This window comes from Spea bombifrons, chromosome 4 (genome assembly GCF_027358695.1).
Source record: "Spea bombifrons isolate aSpeBom1 chromosome 4, aSpeBom1.2.pri, whole genome shotgun sequence".
Taxonomy (NCBI): domain Eukaryota; kingdom Metazoa; phylum Chordata; class Amphibia; order Anura; family Pelobatidae; genus Spea; species Spea bombifrons.
In genome coordinates this window covers 83,015,116-83,034,781 of record NC_071090.1, presented here as the reverse complement: position 1 = coordinate 83,034,781, position 19,666 = coordinate 83,015,116, and the positions used below count along the sequence as shown (strand labels likewise).

At 37.6% G+C, this 19,666-nt stretch overlaps 1 protein-coding gene across 1 annotated transcript in view; it reads right to left on the bottom strand.

Moving 5' to 3' along the window:
- The window catches only part of GALK2 (galactokinase 2), a 60,505-nt gene extending 41,076 nt beyond the window's left edge, over window positions 1-19,429 (bottom strand). Inside the window, exons 1-4 of the mRNA XM_053465144.1 lie at window positions 19,295-19,429; window positions 9,536-9,624; window positions 8,877-9,000; window positions 4,879-4,969 (exon numbers count right to left, since the gene is read on the bottom strand). Of these exons, the coding sequence (XP_053321119.1) occupies window positions 4,879-4,969; window positions 8,877-9,000; window positions 9,536-9,624; window positions 19,295-19,344 (354 nt within the window). The 5' untranslated portion in view covers window positions 19,345-19,429. The remainder of the gene's footprint in view (window positions 1-4,878; window positions 4,970-8,876; window positions 9,001-9,535; window positions 9,625-19,294) is intronic.
- Window positions 19,430-19,666: the final 237 nt, after the last annotated feature.

Below are 19,666 nucleotides of genomic sequence, written 5' to 3'. Positions count from 1 at the left end.
TGCTATCCTTCTACAAACACGCGCAAAACTTTCCACAGAATCACTCCAAAATTTTGTGGAAAGTCTCCCCAGAAGAGTGGAAGCTGTTATATCTGCAAAGGGGGACCAACTACATATTAATCTCTATTTATTTACAATGCAATGTCATCAAAGTCCCTTTTGGTGTAATCGTCAGGAGTCCCAATACTTCTGTCCACACGATGTGTGTGTGTTGCCCGACCTTTCCCGTAAGCAGTATCATGAATGTATCATGAATGTGTGTTACCGCTGTGGGTTACGGGGAAAGAAATAAAGAACTCTGCTCTAAAGCATGTTACAAAAGCCATATTTGTGGAAAAAGTTGACAACGGTAACACTTTAATTTTTTTACGTATTCCGATTTTGGACCTATCAGTAATTTTATCACATTTGCCCTTTGTGTGTTCAGTTACATCACTACATCCGCTGCCGGGTGCGTATCGCTACGGCTTAGTCTCATAGTTTGCAGCGTTTTCTAGAATGCTATTTTAAGTTCTGTCCTATTTTCAGAAATTTGTCTCAGGTTGCAGCTTATATTAAAGCTGTGTCTTGGCCTGAGAGTACTGCTACACTATACCTAATATCCCAAACACTTTGGGATATACCCCACCTGCTCTGCTCAATGTTATCTTAAAACTACAGTATCCAGTATACAACAGCTGACCCCTTAAGCTGTGTTTGTGTTAAACAAGCAAATCACGCTTGCTCTGCATCTTTTAGTTTGGTTTATGGCTGATATTTGAAAGGTTAAGCCGCAGAATCCAAATCCAACATCACAGTCCTCCGTCTATTTCTTTTTAAAAAGGTAAAAATCACACGCACATACTTGCATGGTCATTATGTAAACCGTTCTTTAAATAAAAATCTTGAATTTAAGTAAAAGAAAATATTTCTGATCTATAAAATAAGATACTATTTACGTTAACATTTTGAAGTAAAAAGTATGTTTGTCTCAATTAGTGACACACACACACACACAAACAGATATTCTAATCTGTACTATATAACACAAGATACAAACAATATATAAAATGACATTCATAAATTCCTGGGATAATAAAAATTATAGAAATAGCATTTCTGATTTAAAGAAGATAAAATATTTTACACTATATTAATGAGTCACTTGTTTTAGCTCAAAATGTGTAAAGTATATAAAAATCAAATCATGGCAGAAGAGAAAAGTCTACAATTTGGAAGGTTTTAGCAATGCATTTAAAATATCTTTGAATTCATTTTTTATTTTTTTAGAATGTTCTATTGTCTAGAAATGGATACACAAGTCCTATACTGACAAGACACATCATGTAAATGGATGTACGTGGATCACTTTGGGGTCTATTCACTAAACGGACAGTTGACAGGAGAGTTTGAGAATTGTGTTTCATCTCCTTGGCTATACATTATGAAGATCCACCTCCAGTTCTCCTGCAGGAAGGGTTTGGCTGGCACTGTATAATGTATAGTGTTTTTTGTTAAATCCCCTCACCCATTGTGTTATGCATTATACAGAGCCAGGCCAACCCTGCACATTGAGTCATATTGTTTAATCTGGTTTAGTATTCTATAATGCACAAGTCTGCGGGTATGATGTTAACCTGCAGTTTCTTGGTGCAAACCAGAGTCTACCATTAAAAATTAGTTGAAAGTAAACAACTCTGCTTGATTATTGCAATTAGAGTGCACTGGATATAAATATTAAAACATCTCCGGTATGTAACAAGAAAACAGAGGGATAACAATGAACGTCTCAAATGGTCTCATGGAGTGTGATTTACTCTATTTGCAGAAAACAAAGAAAACAAATATGTATATTCTTTTATAATTCAAAAGGTAAGGCATTTAAGAGTTCTTCCATGTTTTGGGGGTGGGGAACGATCCTTTACATTATCTTTACGTAGGTTTAATATCGAAAAGCCATATTTTCTTAGCGGAAACCATTGGGCAAGATCCATATGTTACATACATAAACTTCAATATATAAGGCACAATAGCACACAAATTAAAAGCATTTGGAAACATCTGGACGGAGATACTTTAGTTTTGTTGCATTGATGACTAAACATTGGGTTCAACAATAGTTTTCCTTTTTCCAGTTAGTTCTAAGAACTCTGCTGCAGTATTTAGCAAACCTTCATCCCTGGGATGGTTGAATCCAAAGAGCTTTTAGACTCCTGGTCTGGGGATCACTGGTTGCTCACAGACTACAAACTGAATTTGTCTGTATCTTATAGCTATATATCTTTCGGATCTGCCTGGGTGCTTTTCATACCCAACTGCTAGATTTCTTGCCAGATTACGGCTGAATGTTCTTTTTTTGAACCTCAACTCACTGGCTGATTTTCACATTCAGCAGACGCCCACGTAGCTTCAGACCACTTCACCTTCTCTCCATTCCAGAACCCTGTCACATCTGATTCCACGCCAATGCGCTTCCCACTCCTTATAGCAGATCCTTTCTAAGTAACCGGAATGTAGTCAAAAGGTTACTTTTCTAATTTCAGGTCAGATTACCCTTTTGGGAGGACATTAACATTTAAAATAAAAAATACGCATAGAAAACAGAGCTCTTCATAATGTTACTTAACTGAACATAACAGCTTGGTTATTAAGTCTGAGTCACGTAATATTTGTGAGAGTAGAGCAAAAAGAAAATCTAATATTCTAATTTACGTGACCTGGAAAAAAAAACCAACATGTTTCATGTGTTTCATTTAACTATAAATTAACAGGATTCATTATTCCTGACTGCACATACTGTATTTATATGTTTGATGATATAATTTGATCAAACAAAAAAGCAACAGCAGCCATGGGGTTTATTCACTATACTGTGAGTGGTTGCCAAATATCAATCCCAACTTGAACAAACTGAACTGCACGAGAGTCAAGCAACTCACTTATTCATTAACGTGCATATATACTCTCATGAACCGGTGGCCCTCAATAGGAATAGAAGCATTGCATCCTATATTTACTGGAATGGGGTCCGCAGACACTTATAGGACCTATTCAAGTCAGTAGAGAATGCAAAGTATACCACTGGGACATGGGGGTCCCTCCCTGGCATTGGGGCGCAAGGGGGGGCAGGAATGTGGTCTGCAATTATAATGTATACCTTATATTGCTTATCAATCAACAATATCTTGGGGTTTCAAAGAACACAGAAAGTAGAGAAGATCTACTTAGAAGGTATGTCATTATGCATTGTTTTCCTCGTTGTTCTTGCTACCATATCCTACGGGCCCATAGTAACAGGTCGGTTTCGCCAATGAGGCTTACCAAAAATGGCCCTTCATAATGCAGAGTTAATGTAGAGACATTAACTCATTCATTTAGTGAACCAACCAGACATGTTACCACCAACACCTAGACGGACTTGACTTGTACACATCGACCGAGCAAGCACATGCACCTCAAAATCATATAATCTGCAAACCTAGCCTTCGTAAAAAGCTATATTTACATTCAATGTAGTTAATTGAAAATAACTATAAATATCTGGCCAGTTACTCATTTTCAAACCACTTTCCCTAAATATGGTTGCAAAAAACTGATTGTTGACAGTCCTTCAATTTTCTCTGAAAACTCATATTCCGGAGTAAAATATTAATCCCTGCAGCATAAAACTATATTTTTCCCTCTTAGTGTCATAAGAAGTTCACTGCTTGATGAATCAAGAAAGCTAAAGAGTTTCCTACATCTGTGTCGTGGTTATTAATCTTTCTGTTGCTCTTGTTGATATCAGCTCTAGTGGAAAAAGAAATGGAACACATTAGAGGAAAAATGTTGGTACTTTGAAATAGGCTGTTTACCTCTCCAACAATCAAAGGGTTAATCCTACTTTATTAAAAAATAAGGAAGGAAATGGAACCAATCTTCTTAAAGCAAATATATAAATTATTTTGCTGGTGCTTGTTTCATCAGTCTAAATTATTTTCTTATTAGGTATGATGTCATTTTTGCTGTTTAATCATAGAACGTCGGTTAACAATTGGTTTTAATATATCTGCACACGAGGAAGCACATGTCACAGATGTGATATTTCTGCAGATGGGCCTGGCGAATGCCTGGCAAATATTAAAACAGGACGGTTGTTCAGAACAACGTCTGTTCAAAGGGATTAATAAAAGATTCATGACAAGTGCCGGACAACAGAGGACTTGCTTACGTAAAACTCTACCTCATAGACGTGAGGTATCGGGGAGGTCCAAATTCTATTAATAATATAGTCCACCTGCTTTTATCTTGAAGGTAACTAAACAGTTAAACGCGAAAGAGACATTAGTCCGTCTCAGCTGTTTGGAAGACTAGCAGCCTAGTGGATGGTTTAGAAATATGTCAAATAAGTTCTTCTAGCAACAGACTTTACGTTTATATCAGCTTTTTACTGGAGGTTTGTTCGAAATTTTAAACAAATCCAAGGAAAATATTAAAATATTCTTCTTTACTATGATGCGTTAAATAAAAATCCCAGTACTGATGATTAGGAAGCTTTTAAGCACGTGAATATGTAATATTTATTATACACATAGGATATTTGAGGTTTTAAAGGGCTGTAAGCCTTAAAGATTTTGGGGCTTATTTGTAACACGTGATGGTTCTTATTAGACACAAACTAAGGAAACCAATACAATGTTCATGTCCTGTTTACAAGGCATTATCAACGCATGACAACATTTGAGTTAAACTTGAACATGATCCTTCTCTCATTTAATAACGGGAAATGCATAGATTGAGGCCAAGCAGCTTAATCTGCTAATTTGGTAGAGCCACCAGCGCATACATCGCTGTGGCGCTCAAAGAGCAGGCTGCTTATTTAACACAGTGTTTATTCTTTAGCAGACGTGTTTATAGTACCTGGATTCCCTTAAGTCCACACAGAAAGTAGTTGTGCCACAAAGGTTTTGTTTTATCAATCTGAATGTTCTCAAAACTCACAGAGAAGTCCCTGCAGAGACAAAAATAACCCATTAGGAAGGGAAAGTATTTGAAAGCTGTCTGCTGCCACCTAATGGTGAAAGTGCATACTGCATCATTAAAACAATAAGTTAACACTTTATTTACAATCAATTTCCTGAGCACACAACTGACAAGTGATTGAACACATATATTGAAAATATATTAATATCAACATGTGAATACCTATTATATGCCAGAATGAATGAATATATCAAAATAAATGCATGACTACTTTACTCCTTATATATATATATATATATAAACTACAACCTTTAGCAGTGGCGTACCTATAGTGTTTGGCACCTGGGGTGGATCCTATATTTGGCCCCCTGCCTCCCACTTTAAAATGTAAAAACAATCAAACTCTTATTCTCGCTGTCACTTGCCAACTGCTTCCGTGTCTTCATTCTTTGTCACACTTCTGCCAGTGTCTTCTTTCTTTGTCCGCTTCTCTGTGAACCAGGCCTCAGGGCACACACTTTCCACTGACTGGGAAAAGGCTATCCCCATAACTCCACCTTTTTGGGTAAGTACTCCAAGAGGCCCGGATAATGAAGATGTAGTTGCAGAATAACTATGCAAATCTGGCCGCTCTGAGTACTTCCGCAAAAGGGCAGGGCCACAGGGAGAGCCTCTCCCTCACTCCGGAGAATCAAAACGGAATATGCATGAAAATAGTTGCTTCTTGTTAATGTCCGCAGGGGTTTAACAGAGTTGTGCAGGGGCCATCTAGGTTTAAAGACGTTTTGTTCCACAGGTTAACCCCTTGATGTCAGCACAAATGACATCCACTGCTAATGGCTTCTGTAATTTTTTAGTCACATCAGTGCTATATTTCTGGCACCTTAACTTTATTTGCCCCAAACCATAATATTGTAATATAAGCAATACATCTGTAATGACATGTTCTGAGATATGGAGCCATCCTTGGCAAACATACCTGTAAGAATAACTGGGCTGGCCCTGCAAAATACGTAGTTCAATTAGTGAGGTGACTTTCAAGAAATCTCACTGATTTACATATGCTTTATACAGGGCCATCCAAACTATTCTTTGAGCAGAACTTCACTGAGGTCGACCCTTCATACTGTTAAGTGAAATCACTGAGATAAAACTGCAGCTCTCTTGCCAAACCCTCTTTAGTTAACAATCTCAGTTTACGGTAAGGGGTCCCCTCAACTCAGGTTGATATGGGGGTCCCAGGATTTTGTGTTATACCACTGAATGCCAGCTGTGCCCACCAGCACTGCAATTCCATTCCCCAATGAGTACTTATTGGAAGGCAGAGTCTGAGTTGTATTTAAGGTGATCATTAACCTGCAGTCTAAATCATTTGCTGGCTAATGGAACAAAAGACATCCCTGCTTCAAATGATCAGATCTATTGCTTGTGATGGAACACATTTTATGCAAAAATAATTAAACTGACAGAACTCCAAGCATGAAAAAAGTGAACCTTGTTTTGTTATGTTGGGATGAACAAAGAGTACATATTTTAAACATTTATCATTGTTTATGAATAATGCATGGTTTCCTAGAAGTAAGGGATCACATATTTTAAAAACTAAGCAGTGCATACATCATAACACATTTACATTAAAGAAATAAATGAGTCTACCCAAAATGCTTCGATAGAGAGAGAGAAAAAGAGAGAGAGAAGAGAAGGAGAGAAGGAGAAAGGAGAAGGAGAAAAGAGAGAGAGAGAGAGAGAAGAGAGAGGGAGAGAGAGAAAGAGGAAAATGAGCATGACCTTAGGGTATATTATTTTCATCTTTTCACTTCTATTCCAATCCTCCAGGCCCTGAGTTTAATATGACATGTCATTTTCATTCAGCTTTTCATGTCTATCATTCTATGGAAAACAACATATCCACAATATGCGGAGCCTGGAAATCTGGATTATGTTAGAGGGACGTTTCAGTTATCTCATCATAATGAATCATAAACGTCTTTATAATGAGATATTTGAGTTAATTGGAACATTGCTACAATTTCTGCTAACTGCAGCCTAGTCGGCTAGGCTTAGTCATTTCAAGGCATACTGACTATTGACTTCGTAATGGTCTCAGTAATGAAAGTAAATTAACTCTTCGTTTAGAAAACACAAGGTAGGGAGAGACTAACGATATACATAGAACAGTACAAAGTGTGTGGCAAACTCTCCTGGTGGACAAAGGATTAAGCAAAGCTTATGCGCAAGGCTGAACTACAAAGATTTCCAAGTCTATGTACTAACAAAAAGAAGTAATTCTGTTCAAATATTGCAAACAAGCTGGTCACGTTGTGGTGCATCCACTTCTTCAGGCTGCATGTTTACCATGTATATTTCCTTAATTATTTAAGTCTAGTTTTTTTTTCTACCAACATGTATCACGTTACAAATAATCATCAATTAACGTAAGAGTAACATATGGGTTTTTTCATATTAACTTAACACTGTTCCTTTAAGCAATTCCCTGGAAAGTTTACATAGGGCAAAATACAAAGGTGTTTGATGGGGTTGAGATCAGGGCTCTGTGCGGCCAGTCAAGGTCTTATACACCAAACACCCAACCATGTCTTCATGGACGTTGCTTCATGCACTGAGCGCAGTCATGCTGGAATAGAAGAGGGCCTTCCCCAAAAGGTTCCCACAAAGTTGGGAGCATTGCATTGTCCAAAATGTCTTGGTATGGGGAAGGGGACATTTTGGACAATGCTATGCATTAATGTCTATGTATATAGAATGCAATGTCATAAACGTCCTTGTTGGCGTTATAGTTAGGTGTCCCAATACTTTTGTCCATATAGCAAATGATATCTGTGTGTAATTAAGGGAGTTAATAGGAACTGGGATGATGTTTCTCTTGATCGTGTCTGTTGCCTTTTATTATCAGATACAGTATAACATTAAAACATGATTAAAAAAGGAAAACAAAGAGATAACTATACCCTACACAAAGAGTTTTGTAGCCCTTCTAAATTATCTGGAACCCTGACAAATTTCAATTTGAGGACGTAGACTGTTTCTACTCTTGGTGGCTCCATACCATATGCCCAGCATTTCACATCAAGCCGTTCATCTCACAACTAAACAACCTGCTAATGTGTGCAATCAGAAGAAAATTGAAGAAAGTTTAATTGATTGCTGCAGCTTATTTTTTCTTTTCAAACATTTTGTTTGATTTTATTAGAGACCACTTTTGTGGTCCAGCAGGACCTTACTTTGTTTCCACCGTACTTGAAAGCTAACCATGCATGTACCAACATATACAAGCATAAGGTACATGAATCAAGATCTTTTTGTCGGTCTCCCCAGTACAACATAACAAAAATCATTTTAATGTTTTCCGTGATCAATTTAATTCTAAAATAAATGGAAAAGCAGAACAGTTCCTTTTAACCTTTAGAACAGGTAACCACAGTAAAGGAATTCAAAAAGCCATGGATGTCCATAAAGCTACCATAAAGAAATAATTAAAAGTGATTCAACAAGGGGGAGACTAGATGGGCCAACTGGTTCTTGTCTTCACTATTCATGTATCTATGTTAAGATCACAAAATAATTATTATTGTGACCCTCAGCTTGAAGCAATATATGTTTGAGCTCTTGAAGGTTGGCCTTTGAAAAAGGTAGCTTTAGTTTAGATTAAAAAAAAAAACTGAGTTTGTCAAGACTTGTTACATTGTGGAAAATGGTTCAATTTTGCACAGTGCTGTAAAGAGTATCAGTTGGAAACAATGAGTAGCTTTTATATATATGCTGGAAATCAAACAAATCAAATCTAAATTTCAAGCCAATTTCCCATATTTTCCATAACACAGACTTAAAGGTTTATATATGAATAGAACTTTCTTTCCTAGCAGAAATAGAGGGAAAAAAACAGTAATTTGTTTGAACAGAACAAAATTACTTACAGGTACGAGGGATTTGTATTGGACAAGTGCACAACGTCAAAGTCGGTGGGCTTAACCGCCGCTAATATGTCTTGTTCGATCGCCATTGGAAGAACAGCATATCCACAGTAATCAATGTGCTCACCTGTAAGAAGAAATGCTAGCTATTACAAATAAAAGCAGATCAAAGTAAAAAAAACAGGTCTCATTGGGTCCTTTGTATCTTTTGTCTCAGCCTCAAAAATAAGTCTTTTTTTCTAATGTTGATTATTTAATGTGGTCACCCTTCTAGGGGGTCTGCTGTCTGTTTAAATATATACATCTAAAAAAAGGAGGCGAGAGGCGAAGAAAAAACTGTCCATAAGCCTTCAAGCGAGCCAATATTGTGCTTTCCAACCCATGGTCTTCTTCTCATGGTCCCATGCATGCTTATGAGCTGTGGTGCACTTACACAGAGCCTCTGGATCCTTGCACGTCTGTATCCATTATAATTGTGTTACTCTTGCGTACTTTAAGAAATGTTTTACATGTTTTTCATTGCACATATTTGGTAATTATTTATGTATTTGAACTTCTAAGTGGTGCATGAGAAAGAAAACCTCCCACAAATAACAACAAACACATATGCAGGACCATTTCCAATTCTATTCACACAAAACATTTACTAAAATTAGGGTTACCTATTAGATTGACTCGTCCTGGTGCACGAGCGTAAAATGAAGGCTCGCATCCATATTTAGAAGTAAAAATTTCTTTGAGCTTCAGCAACCTGTTGAATGATAAGAACACGCCATTTTTTTTTAAGAACAATTATCTAGAATATGGCTCTTTCAAGCTATACTTCACTAGTGGTTAAGCCACAGCAATGCATAGATTAAAATGTATGAAATATAGTTTTGGTGGAAACTACTGTAGTATGTGCACTTACAGTGACTGATTAGAAACGCCAGATCCATAGCACATTGTTACAAAGAGTGGGGAGGGGGCAGTATATGACAAGCAGAAACCTATTTTTATCCTGAAACAATGTGTCACTTCAAAAAGGACCAATTTCACAAAATGTCATCAAGGAGCAGATGATATTGTTGCATTTTATTTAAACAGCAAAGTCCAATTCACCAAAAAATAAATTGCTTGTGATGGTGTCTACTGGTAACAATAAGATATATATATATATATATATATATATATATATATATATATATATATATATATATATATATATATATATATATATATATATATATACACACACACACACACACACACACCCACCTCGGCCACTTTATTAGGTACACCTTTCTAGTACCGGGTTGCACCCCCTCCTACAAGGTGCTGGAAACATTTCTCAGAGATTTTGGTCCATATGGACATGATGGCATCACGCAGTTACTGCAGATTTGTCAGCTGCACATCCATGATGCGAGTCTCCTGTTCCACCACATCCCAAAGGTGCTCGACTGGATTGAGATCTGCTGACTGTGGAGGCCATTGGAGCGCAGTGAACTCATTGTCATGTTCAAGAAAACAGATTGAGATGATGTGAGCTTTGTGACATGGTGCATTATCCTGCTGGAAGTAGCCATCAGAAGATGGGTACACTGTGGTCTTAAAGGGATGGACATGGTCAGCAACAATACTCAGGTAGGCTGTCACGTTTAAACGATGCTCAATTGGCACACCATTACATGTCCCCCACCAGCCTGAACTGTTGATACAAGGCAGGATGGATCCATGCTTTCATGTTGTTTACCCAAAATCTGACCCTGCCATCTGAATGTCGCAGCTGGAATCGAGACTCATCAGACCAGGGAATGTTCTTCCTGTCTTCCGTTGTCCAATTTTGGTGATCCTGTGCGAATTGTAACCTCAGTTTCCTGTTCTTAGCTGACTAGAGTGTGGTCTTCTGCTGCTGTAGCCCATCTGCTTCAAGGTTCGACGTGTTGTGTGTTCAGAGATGGTATTCTGCATACCTTGGTTGTAACGGGTAGTTATTTGAGTTACTGTCACCTTTCTGTCATCTAGAACCAGTCTGCCTGTTCTCCTCTGGCCTCTGACATCAACAAGGCATTCTCACAGGATATTTTCTCTTTTTCAGGCCATTCACTGTAAACCCTAGAGATGGTTACGTGTGAAAATCCCAGCAGTTTCTGAAATACTCAGACCAGCCCGTCTGGCACTAACAACCATGCCACGTTCAAATCCACTTTCTTCCCCATTCTGATGCTCGGTTTGAAGTTTTGCAAGTTGTCTTGACCAAGTCTACATGCCTAAATGCATTAAGTTGCTGCCATGTGATTGGCTGATTAGCTGTGCTTGTTAAAAAAGCAAAGGTGGCCAGTGGCCAGTGAATGTGTGTATGTATGTATGTATGTATATCAAACAGTCATCTTAGCCTCCTTTTCTTTGGGTCTGGTTGCTGATTCCTCACAATGAGTTTATATCTGCCCCATTATTAACTTGTTCATTGATGTTAACTGGTACAGATGGTATCTGTAAGAGTTAATTATGCATTTTACTACTGCCTGCAACTTAATAGATCTTTAGTCTAGTGCTGCCTCCTGGCATCTAGTCAGTCTATACTCCCTAGACATTGACATGGCACTGTGTAGGGTACCCTTTCATGATAGACCTGGTGGAATCGGTGGACACAGATGTGACGTTATAAGTAGCAGAAAGTTTGTAGAACTTGACTCAGTTATGGGTTTTTACCTTAAATGTAACAGTCAAAACAGCAACAATCTATTGAAGTAACAGTTCATCTGTAAAGAAGCCATCAAGTAAACCTAACATAAACCTGATGTATGTAAATATAATATCCAATTATGTTTCCATATTCTGTTACTCTAAGACAATTCTCATCCGCACGGCTGATCATTTGTAACTATGGGTTGTGTGCCTGAGTAGACAGTTAGGAAAAAAAAGAACACAGGATATAAACTATGGCATAATTTTGTAACATTCCTCATTCATATTTCCAAAATATATTTATCTTCAGGACAATCTGGATTTGCATGGCATTCTTGAATCCAAATTTGCCTCCACTGTGGTTCATGTTATAAGGCATAGTCTGACTGGCAAAAATCTAATTCTGAGAATAGGTTGGAAGGAAACACAGAAATCTGAAATCTCAAATTCCCCATATTTAACTACTGCACCAGACTGCCAATCGCTCAGAGCAAACAGCAAAATAGCAATTAAACTGCTGTGGTTGGGTACAAAAGATATCATTATATTGTTATTGAGCAGAATGTTCTCCGGGAACGATTTTAGAGGCATCAACCATTTACGTCATTCAACATGCCCTTGTCTTTTATGTGCCAGAAGGAATTTACCAGCTATGGCATTGTGGAAATCAGATTAAAATGGAGGAAAAATAATAAAAACATACAAATTGTCTTTCAAAAGATAAAATGCAGAAGAAAGAAAACACTGGCATCAACTGATAGACTGTTAGCATTGGTTAATGAACCACGTATAGGGTTTTATTATCAATAAATACATAGTTATGAAGTTATCCTTTATCTTTGTTTGCCCAGTTTAAAGATTAACGATGAAAAGAGCCTGGAGACACACGCCATTTTTTTGGCTTATTTTTGTATCATATTGGCCCATACTGCCCTCTTTTTCCATTACAGGCCATAACCTCATAACTTTCATGCATCTGAAATATAAAAAAAATCTGATTAACTGCACTTTTGGTACATACCCAATTATTATGGCTGCACATTGGTTTTATGAGCAATACTTTTAACATAATAGGATGCTTATATTCCAGCCAATATGCACTTGCTTTAGAATTTTGTGGTTAAAGAGCAAGAAGTCTATTAAAATATAAAAGTTGTATTTAGCTATACAATTTAGGTTTTATGTGACTATTGTATTGCAGAAATTTGCTTGCAAATACTCGTTTTATTCTTACCTAAATAGTATTCGTTCTGTATTTTTTGTTATTTTTGGCATGATCTCTTATGTGCGTTTTCTCTCATGGTCTCCTCTAAGAAACAAACATTCTCTTTTTTGGTGAAAAATAGATTGGGATTTAGCACCTAATCAAAATGAGACCTTGTTACAAGAAAGTCTGTAAATGTAAAATAGTACTAAATACATATAAACTTGACACATTTAGGCTTATGTCTAAAGAACCATCTTTATGTGAGATTTTCTTTTGGATGTTTTTTTCCTCTGTTACCACCTTGCACCATAATTGCCCTGATACATAACCGCCATTGTATTCTGCCCACATACTTTTTTTCTGGCGGAAGTTTGTGATGCTATTAACTTTTAATCAAAGTAAATCCAGACCTGAAACTACTAAAAGGCCTGTTTAAATCCAGTTGTGCATTTATCCTGGGGGCCACCCTAGAGCATCACTACATCCGCCATCAACACTTACCCTTACACCGCCATACTCTCTTACCTCTTTAGGAAGCGCAAATAATGCATGCAATAGAGTCTGAGCCACAGATCTCCATAGCGTAAAGGGCCAGTTGCAATGGAGATTTCTAATCTCCTAAACCATTAATGGAAATCCTCCGGTCTTGCAGCAGCAGGATGGCCACCTCTTGGACCTGCTGCCCTCGGCCTACAGCACAATATGTCTACTATTAAGCCAGCCGGAGGTTACTATTACAGTCGGCATTAGATTTCTAGGTAGGCAGTACAGTTTTGAAGCCTTACCAGTGTCTGTGGTGGAGGCTGCACAGTATAAGAATAACATTATGGTAGAGAACTAATTGTCAAAAAGTAAAATTAATACTTTTTAAAGTGCTTTTATTTACCCAAGTTCTAGTAATTTACCATATCAGCGTCCATCCCCAGTAGGGGCAAATCCAATATTTTGGAGTGTAGAAAAATAGATCCCATCTGAAGTATAGACATTTGAGTTCCTGAAAGCTTATGGGCAATAACTTAACATTACGGTATGTGGAAAGCAGCTATAGCAGCGGGATCAGGAAAATTCCCTACCTGTAACTTTGCTGAATATTAGCCATTGGTCCTTTAGTTACAGGTCGGAGGAGCCTTTAATCATCTATACTATGAAGCTATAACTATCCCACCAGATGGTAGTGTCAGACCAAAACAATACTATGAATTCTTGTAGCCTTATAACAAAAACAGTATTATTTACAGTCATTTTAATCAAATAGAAAGTGATGGGTGACAGGTCAAGGAAAGAGTGTTGTCAAAATGTTGAAACTCATTGACAAACGGAAATGTTACGGTTATAATTCCCTTATGCTTGTATGTAGGACTATTTAAATATTTACTTATTGCTTTACTAAGAATTGAAAGATTCCTTGAAGTGCTTTCATTCATAAAGTTTTTTTTGTTGCAATTACACTTTCAGCTATCTAAAAAAAGCAAGTTTCGTATTTGTATTATTTGATTGAGATGTTATTGATTTGTTGTGAAATAGACAAATTATGCACTATGCTGCTAAACGTGGCACTTTACAATATATATTTATTAATTAAATAGATCTGTCAGCTCCTTTTTTTTAATTTGTAAATTGAAGGGAAACTATTTCTATGAGATACTCTGGTTCTAGGAGTTAAATGTCCAGAAGTAAACATAACGATTGATTTAATCTCAACAGAACATGGCAACAAAGTAACACAACAGAATTTGTTGTGTAAGGTACAAATTGCTCAGTGTGGGTTACTAAGAGGTTTATCCCATAAACCAGGTTTTATTTTATTTTGTTCCCATAAACCAGGCTTGACAAACCCCGGGCCAGGGAGGGTTTTGCGGGGGACATGGGGGTAAAAACTGGCCAGAGTTACCATTGTGAATCTGGCAACCTACAATTTCCCGCGAAGGTGCGGTGAAGCAGGTTCCGTGAGGAAAGAATAGGGTGCCGGATTCACAATGGGAGAAGATAGGCAGCGACGTGGCAGGTCTCTACGAGGTGAGGGGGTGTAGTGTATGTATGTGTACACGAGTGTCAGTGTGTGTGTAAATGTATAGTGCCGGAGTCAGTATGTCTACTGTATTGTAGCACCAGATTCAGTGTGTTTGTGTGCATAGTATTAGAATGTGTGTTTTTATATATGAAGAGTGTGTTCAAGTGTTTCTGTAAGTGAGCATATAGTGGGTGTTTTAGTAAAAAAAAAAAAAAAAAAAAAAAAAAAAAAAAAAAACTTGGGAGTAGCTCCAGACCTGAAGTGTAGTGATCTCTCTCCCAATGGATGCTGAAGCGTGTGGGATCCACTAGGTACAAAGGATCAGAGGTTGCCAGCTGACACCAAGTAATAGAGAGGAAGCATCCATTGCAAATACGGTATATCAAAATTTAATCAAGTCCATAGACCATAAAATCAAAACAAGAGGTACATAAACAGGCACAGGGTAGAAACACAGGCTAGACGCTAAACGCGTTTCGCACGAGGAAGTGCTTAATCATAAGCAGCCTTTAGTGTATGGTGTTAATGGGTGTAAGAATAATGGTTACACATACAAGCTTGGGTCTAAAACACCCCTTGCCGTTAAGGGGTTAACTGCAGTACCATAAAAAGTAGTACAGCACTGAAGAAAGGTGTGTTTTATGTCCTATTGTCCCAAACATCCAGACCAGGGGGTAATGTATGAAAATAAAAACATAACTGAGGAAGAAAAAACTGTTAGCTCATAAATATTTTTGCTCCTAGATTCAAACCAAATTTATTGACTTCAGCCATAAACGTCCTTTAACTGCAGACCAGTGATATTTTGGGTTACTTTCCCAGTTGAGATGATTATTTATGGCAATAATATAATATATATATTATTTATTATTATTAATATGCAGTGGACTAGTGAGAATTCTTGGAGTCTGTATCACTGGTCAAACTATAGTTTATTTATATTTATTCAAAGAACAAAGAATAACACATTCTTATTCCCTATCATTTCAACTAATTGTTTAATAATATTAAAACTATGGTTTACCCATGGGGGTAAGCCAAGTGTCTGTACAACGACACCAATGTCTGCAACAAGGCTTGTGGAATACATTGAAGCGAAAGAGCACATTTATCCAAAGGTCTTCCACCAAGACTGTGGCTGTCTGACCATGAACCAGGTATGCATAACTGTTATAAGAGAGGACATCATAACCGTACAGTTTGTTTAACAACATAAACCAATTTTCTTATGACATCATGTTGAATAGTTTGATGGAAAGACAATGGGATTTGAAAGAATAATTAAAATATATTAAGGAATCTAAAAAGAAGAACAAGAACTACCTGGTTATGAGGTCATAGTATACAGGGCAAATGGGTGAAGTGGCCCAAACAGGCCAAGCTGTAATTGCCAACAATCTATTCCTGTTTCTGTGGCTGTACTATTTGATGCATTGAGGATGGGCAAGGCACGTGATATGTAACCTGCAGACTAGGGATACAGATGACGAAGATCATATTCACATGTGTTTTATGGAGACTTCACTTTGTCCTTTAGTATGAATCATTTCTCTAACCAGAGTGACATTCACATCATTTTTATAACGTACACCTAAATGAAAGCACATGTTACGAACAAAATGAATCTCCATCAAAGAAAAAAGGACCACACAATTGTTACAAACAGTGCTAAATCACATAGCTTAATTTAGGCAGACAGGCAATGATTCATATGAGCACATGCTGTGACATCTGATGTCACGCACATGCTTGCTCCAATCTTAGCAACTAATGTGCAGCAAACTCTTGGTAGGCAATGGATGCGGTAGCATGACAAGTGAACGGGCACCACAAACAATGCCGCAGCAAAAATATGGGCGGCATATGCCTAAAAACAGCAAACAAGGAAGAGCTTGAAGACCACACAGTGGTTAAACGAAACACACGAAAGTCCAATGACACATTCAAAGGAACACTGAGATGCATTCTGGATACTTGCAAATGATTGACTTCCCAAGTGAGAAAACAATAGTCTCCTCAAGCAATGAGTGCTTCATAGCCCAAAGCTGTTGGTTGCTTTAAATAGAGATTTCACAAAATCACTAAGGCTAGGTTTCCATTTGTTTTTTTTTTGCTAAAAACGCCTATAAAAACGCCAATAGCGCCACCTGGCGGTTTTTTTGTGAAAAACGGCTGCAGCCAGATGTTAGCTGTAATTCAATAGGAAATAGCAAAATGCCATTTCCACTTGGCGTTTTTCCAGTCCTCTTTGGCGTTTTTCTGCTTTTTTGGGCTCTGTGGCAGTTTTTCAAAATCGCAGCATGTTCACACTCTGGCATTTTTTGCAAGAAATCTTGGCGTTTTTCCTCCAATAGAAGTCTATGGGAGAGAAAAAACGCCATGAAAAAGCCATGTGGGTTTATTGCCTTGGCGTTTTTTATGGCGTTTTTTCCACAGTTACAATGCAGAGGATGGACCCAGTATCTGTGTGTCCTACGAGACATAGGCTGAAAACAAACAGTTTCACACAAAACAAAGTCCTGGACTGGTTCATATTGAATTTTACACCATTTGGAACAAACATGCCATTACAAACAAACATACCCGACGCATCAACTGGATCCTGCGTGCCAAAAGCAACAGCAAACAATTTGCACCATCATTTGGGGCCAATCTTCCCAGAGGAGCAGACATTCGAAATAAAGCATGCCTTACAAACCACAGAAAAGAGACAAAAGGGTCTACCAAGTAAATGACATCAGGAGAGGGCAGATACTTGCCATTTATCCTAATCCCTTTTAGCTGGGTGAAACGTCTAACTTGTAAAGGCTGGAAAAACTGCCTAAGGTCAAAAAAAGCAATTTCCACAGAAAGGCTAAAACGCCAGAAAAAACTGCAGAAAAAACGCCAAAACGCAGGTAAATGCAGCGGCAGTTTTCTTGGCAGTTTTCCTGGCGTTTTTCATCAAGAAAAAAACGCCGGACAAAAACCCAAGTGGAAACCTAGCCTTAAAGTGATAATTCTAGCACCTAAATCCCACATCAGCTGCACCCGGTCAATGGTCCTTCCTACATATAAAATTCAATAAACGCCAAACTGTGATAAAGTGTGATCTAATAATAACAAACAGAACCAGATATAGTGGTACGTTCGGTATCTGGTAACTGTTGTAAAGAAATATTAAAATATTTTAGTATTTTGGGTCTTCAACATGTATAGTGAAATCAAGAAGCTGAAACACAACTCAACCACAAACTCTCCTGTCAATCTTCCCTTTAGTGAATAAACCTTATAGTGTATTTGGAAGCTCTATAAATCAATGATAAAGCGCAGCTACACGGGTGCACATTCATCTTGTTTTTCACATTAAATTACATTTAGCTTGATTGGGATACATATTATTTAACTAGTCATGTATCTTATGAATAGCAACACAGCAAGTTGGTCTGCAAACCCTTTGTGAGGTACCAGGTACGTCGTGACACAATGGCTCTACAGGGGGTTAATTAGCGAGAAATTAGTTGGCTAGTATAAATGGGGGAAAATACCAAAAATATATTCTTATATAAGCTGTTTATATCAAACTGCATATGCATGTGTTTTTCTTTAAATATCACTAGATATATAATTTGTGTGAGTACACTAAACTAAGAAAGATATAGCAAAAATATGAAAATTGCTCTGGTCCTGTAGTGTAAAAAATCTCTGGTCCTTCAAGTGTTAATTATTTTGACATCTCAGCTACAATGCATGTAAAAAGTCACTGTTTCTGGGTGTCTCACTTAGAGTGCATGAGTAGCGGCTTAAAAACAAATTCAGTTTGTGGAATACACATAAACTAGGTTTCCAATACAAATACATAGTTTTTGCTAATGGTTTATAGAAAATAATAACAATAAATACAGTATGCTGTAGACAGTGAAGTAAGCCCAGGCTGTTACGCTCTTGGTACACTCAAAGCCTCTGCTACTCAGCATTTTTTTTGTATGTTGGTGATCTAGATCATGTGATGCAGAACTGTGTTTCTCTTGTGCAATGCATGCTCCTGTGGGGATTCCTGCACACACAGAGCCTTTCAGGCGTCAGTCATGTGACGTCAGTCATGTGACATTCTCTTCCACCTCTACAACTCCCCATCAGCTATGTTTGTCTATATAAAAATATGGTAATATAATTGATATCAGATATAGCCATTAAAAGTAACCTCCCCGGATATCTAAACATTTTATCACAGTACATAACATGTAACTGTATTCTAATACACAAATTAAAGAGTATATATATTTGAGAAAATAATTTAGAACCAATTGTTAAAGTGCCACTATATATATATATATATATATATATATATATATATATATATATATATATATATATATATATATATATATTCTACCCGATTTAACATTTTAAACGAGTGAACCACATATAATAATCACTTCAGGTATTACTGATAAAGCAGCCACTTGCTGAATAATCTCCCTGATACACGTGACTTCTCGCCCCATATAAACACCGTACCCGTTTCCCAGCAGGCAGGCCGCGGTGGGTTACCTGTCAGTGATCGGGGCGCGAACCGTAGGCGGAGAAGCACCGGTTGTCATGTCTGCAGACTGAGCCCAGCACTGAGGTCCGAGTCAGCTGCTTCAACCCGAGCAGCACCTTCCGGGTGGAGTCACCTCACGGAAATCCTGTTGAGTGGATTGAGATGCAGAACATAAAGCTGCATGGCGATCACGCGTTTTCCGAATGTAAATACCCTATTGTTCGTAGTATGAAAACGAAATAAACACGCTTGACTGCTAACAGTCAAAACATTGGTCTTCTCTGATTTTCATCTACAGCTTGTGATGGCGCTGAATCGGTTAACATGTATATCCTACTACTTTAATTTGTTAGAAATAGCCATCCATTCATTCTGATCCA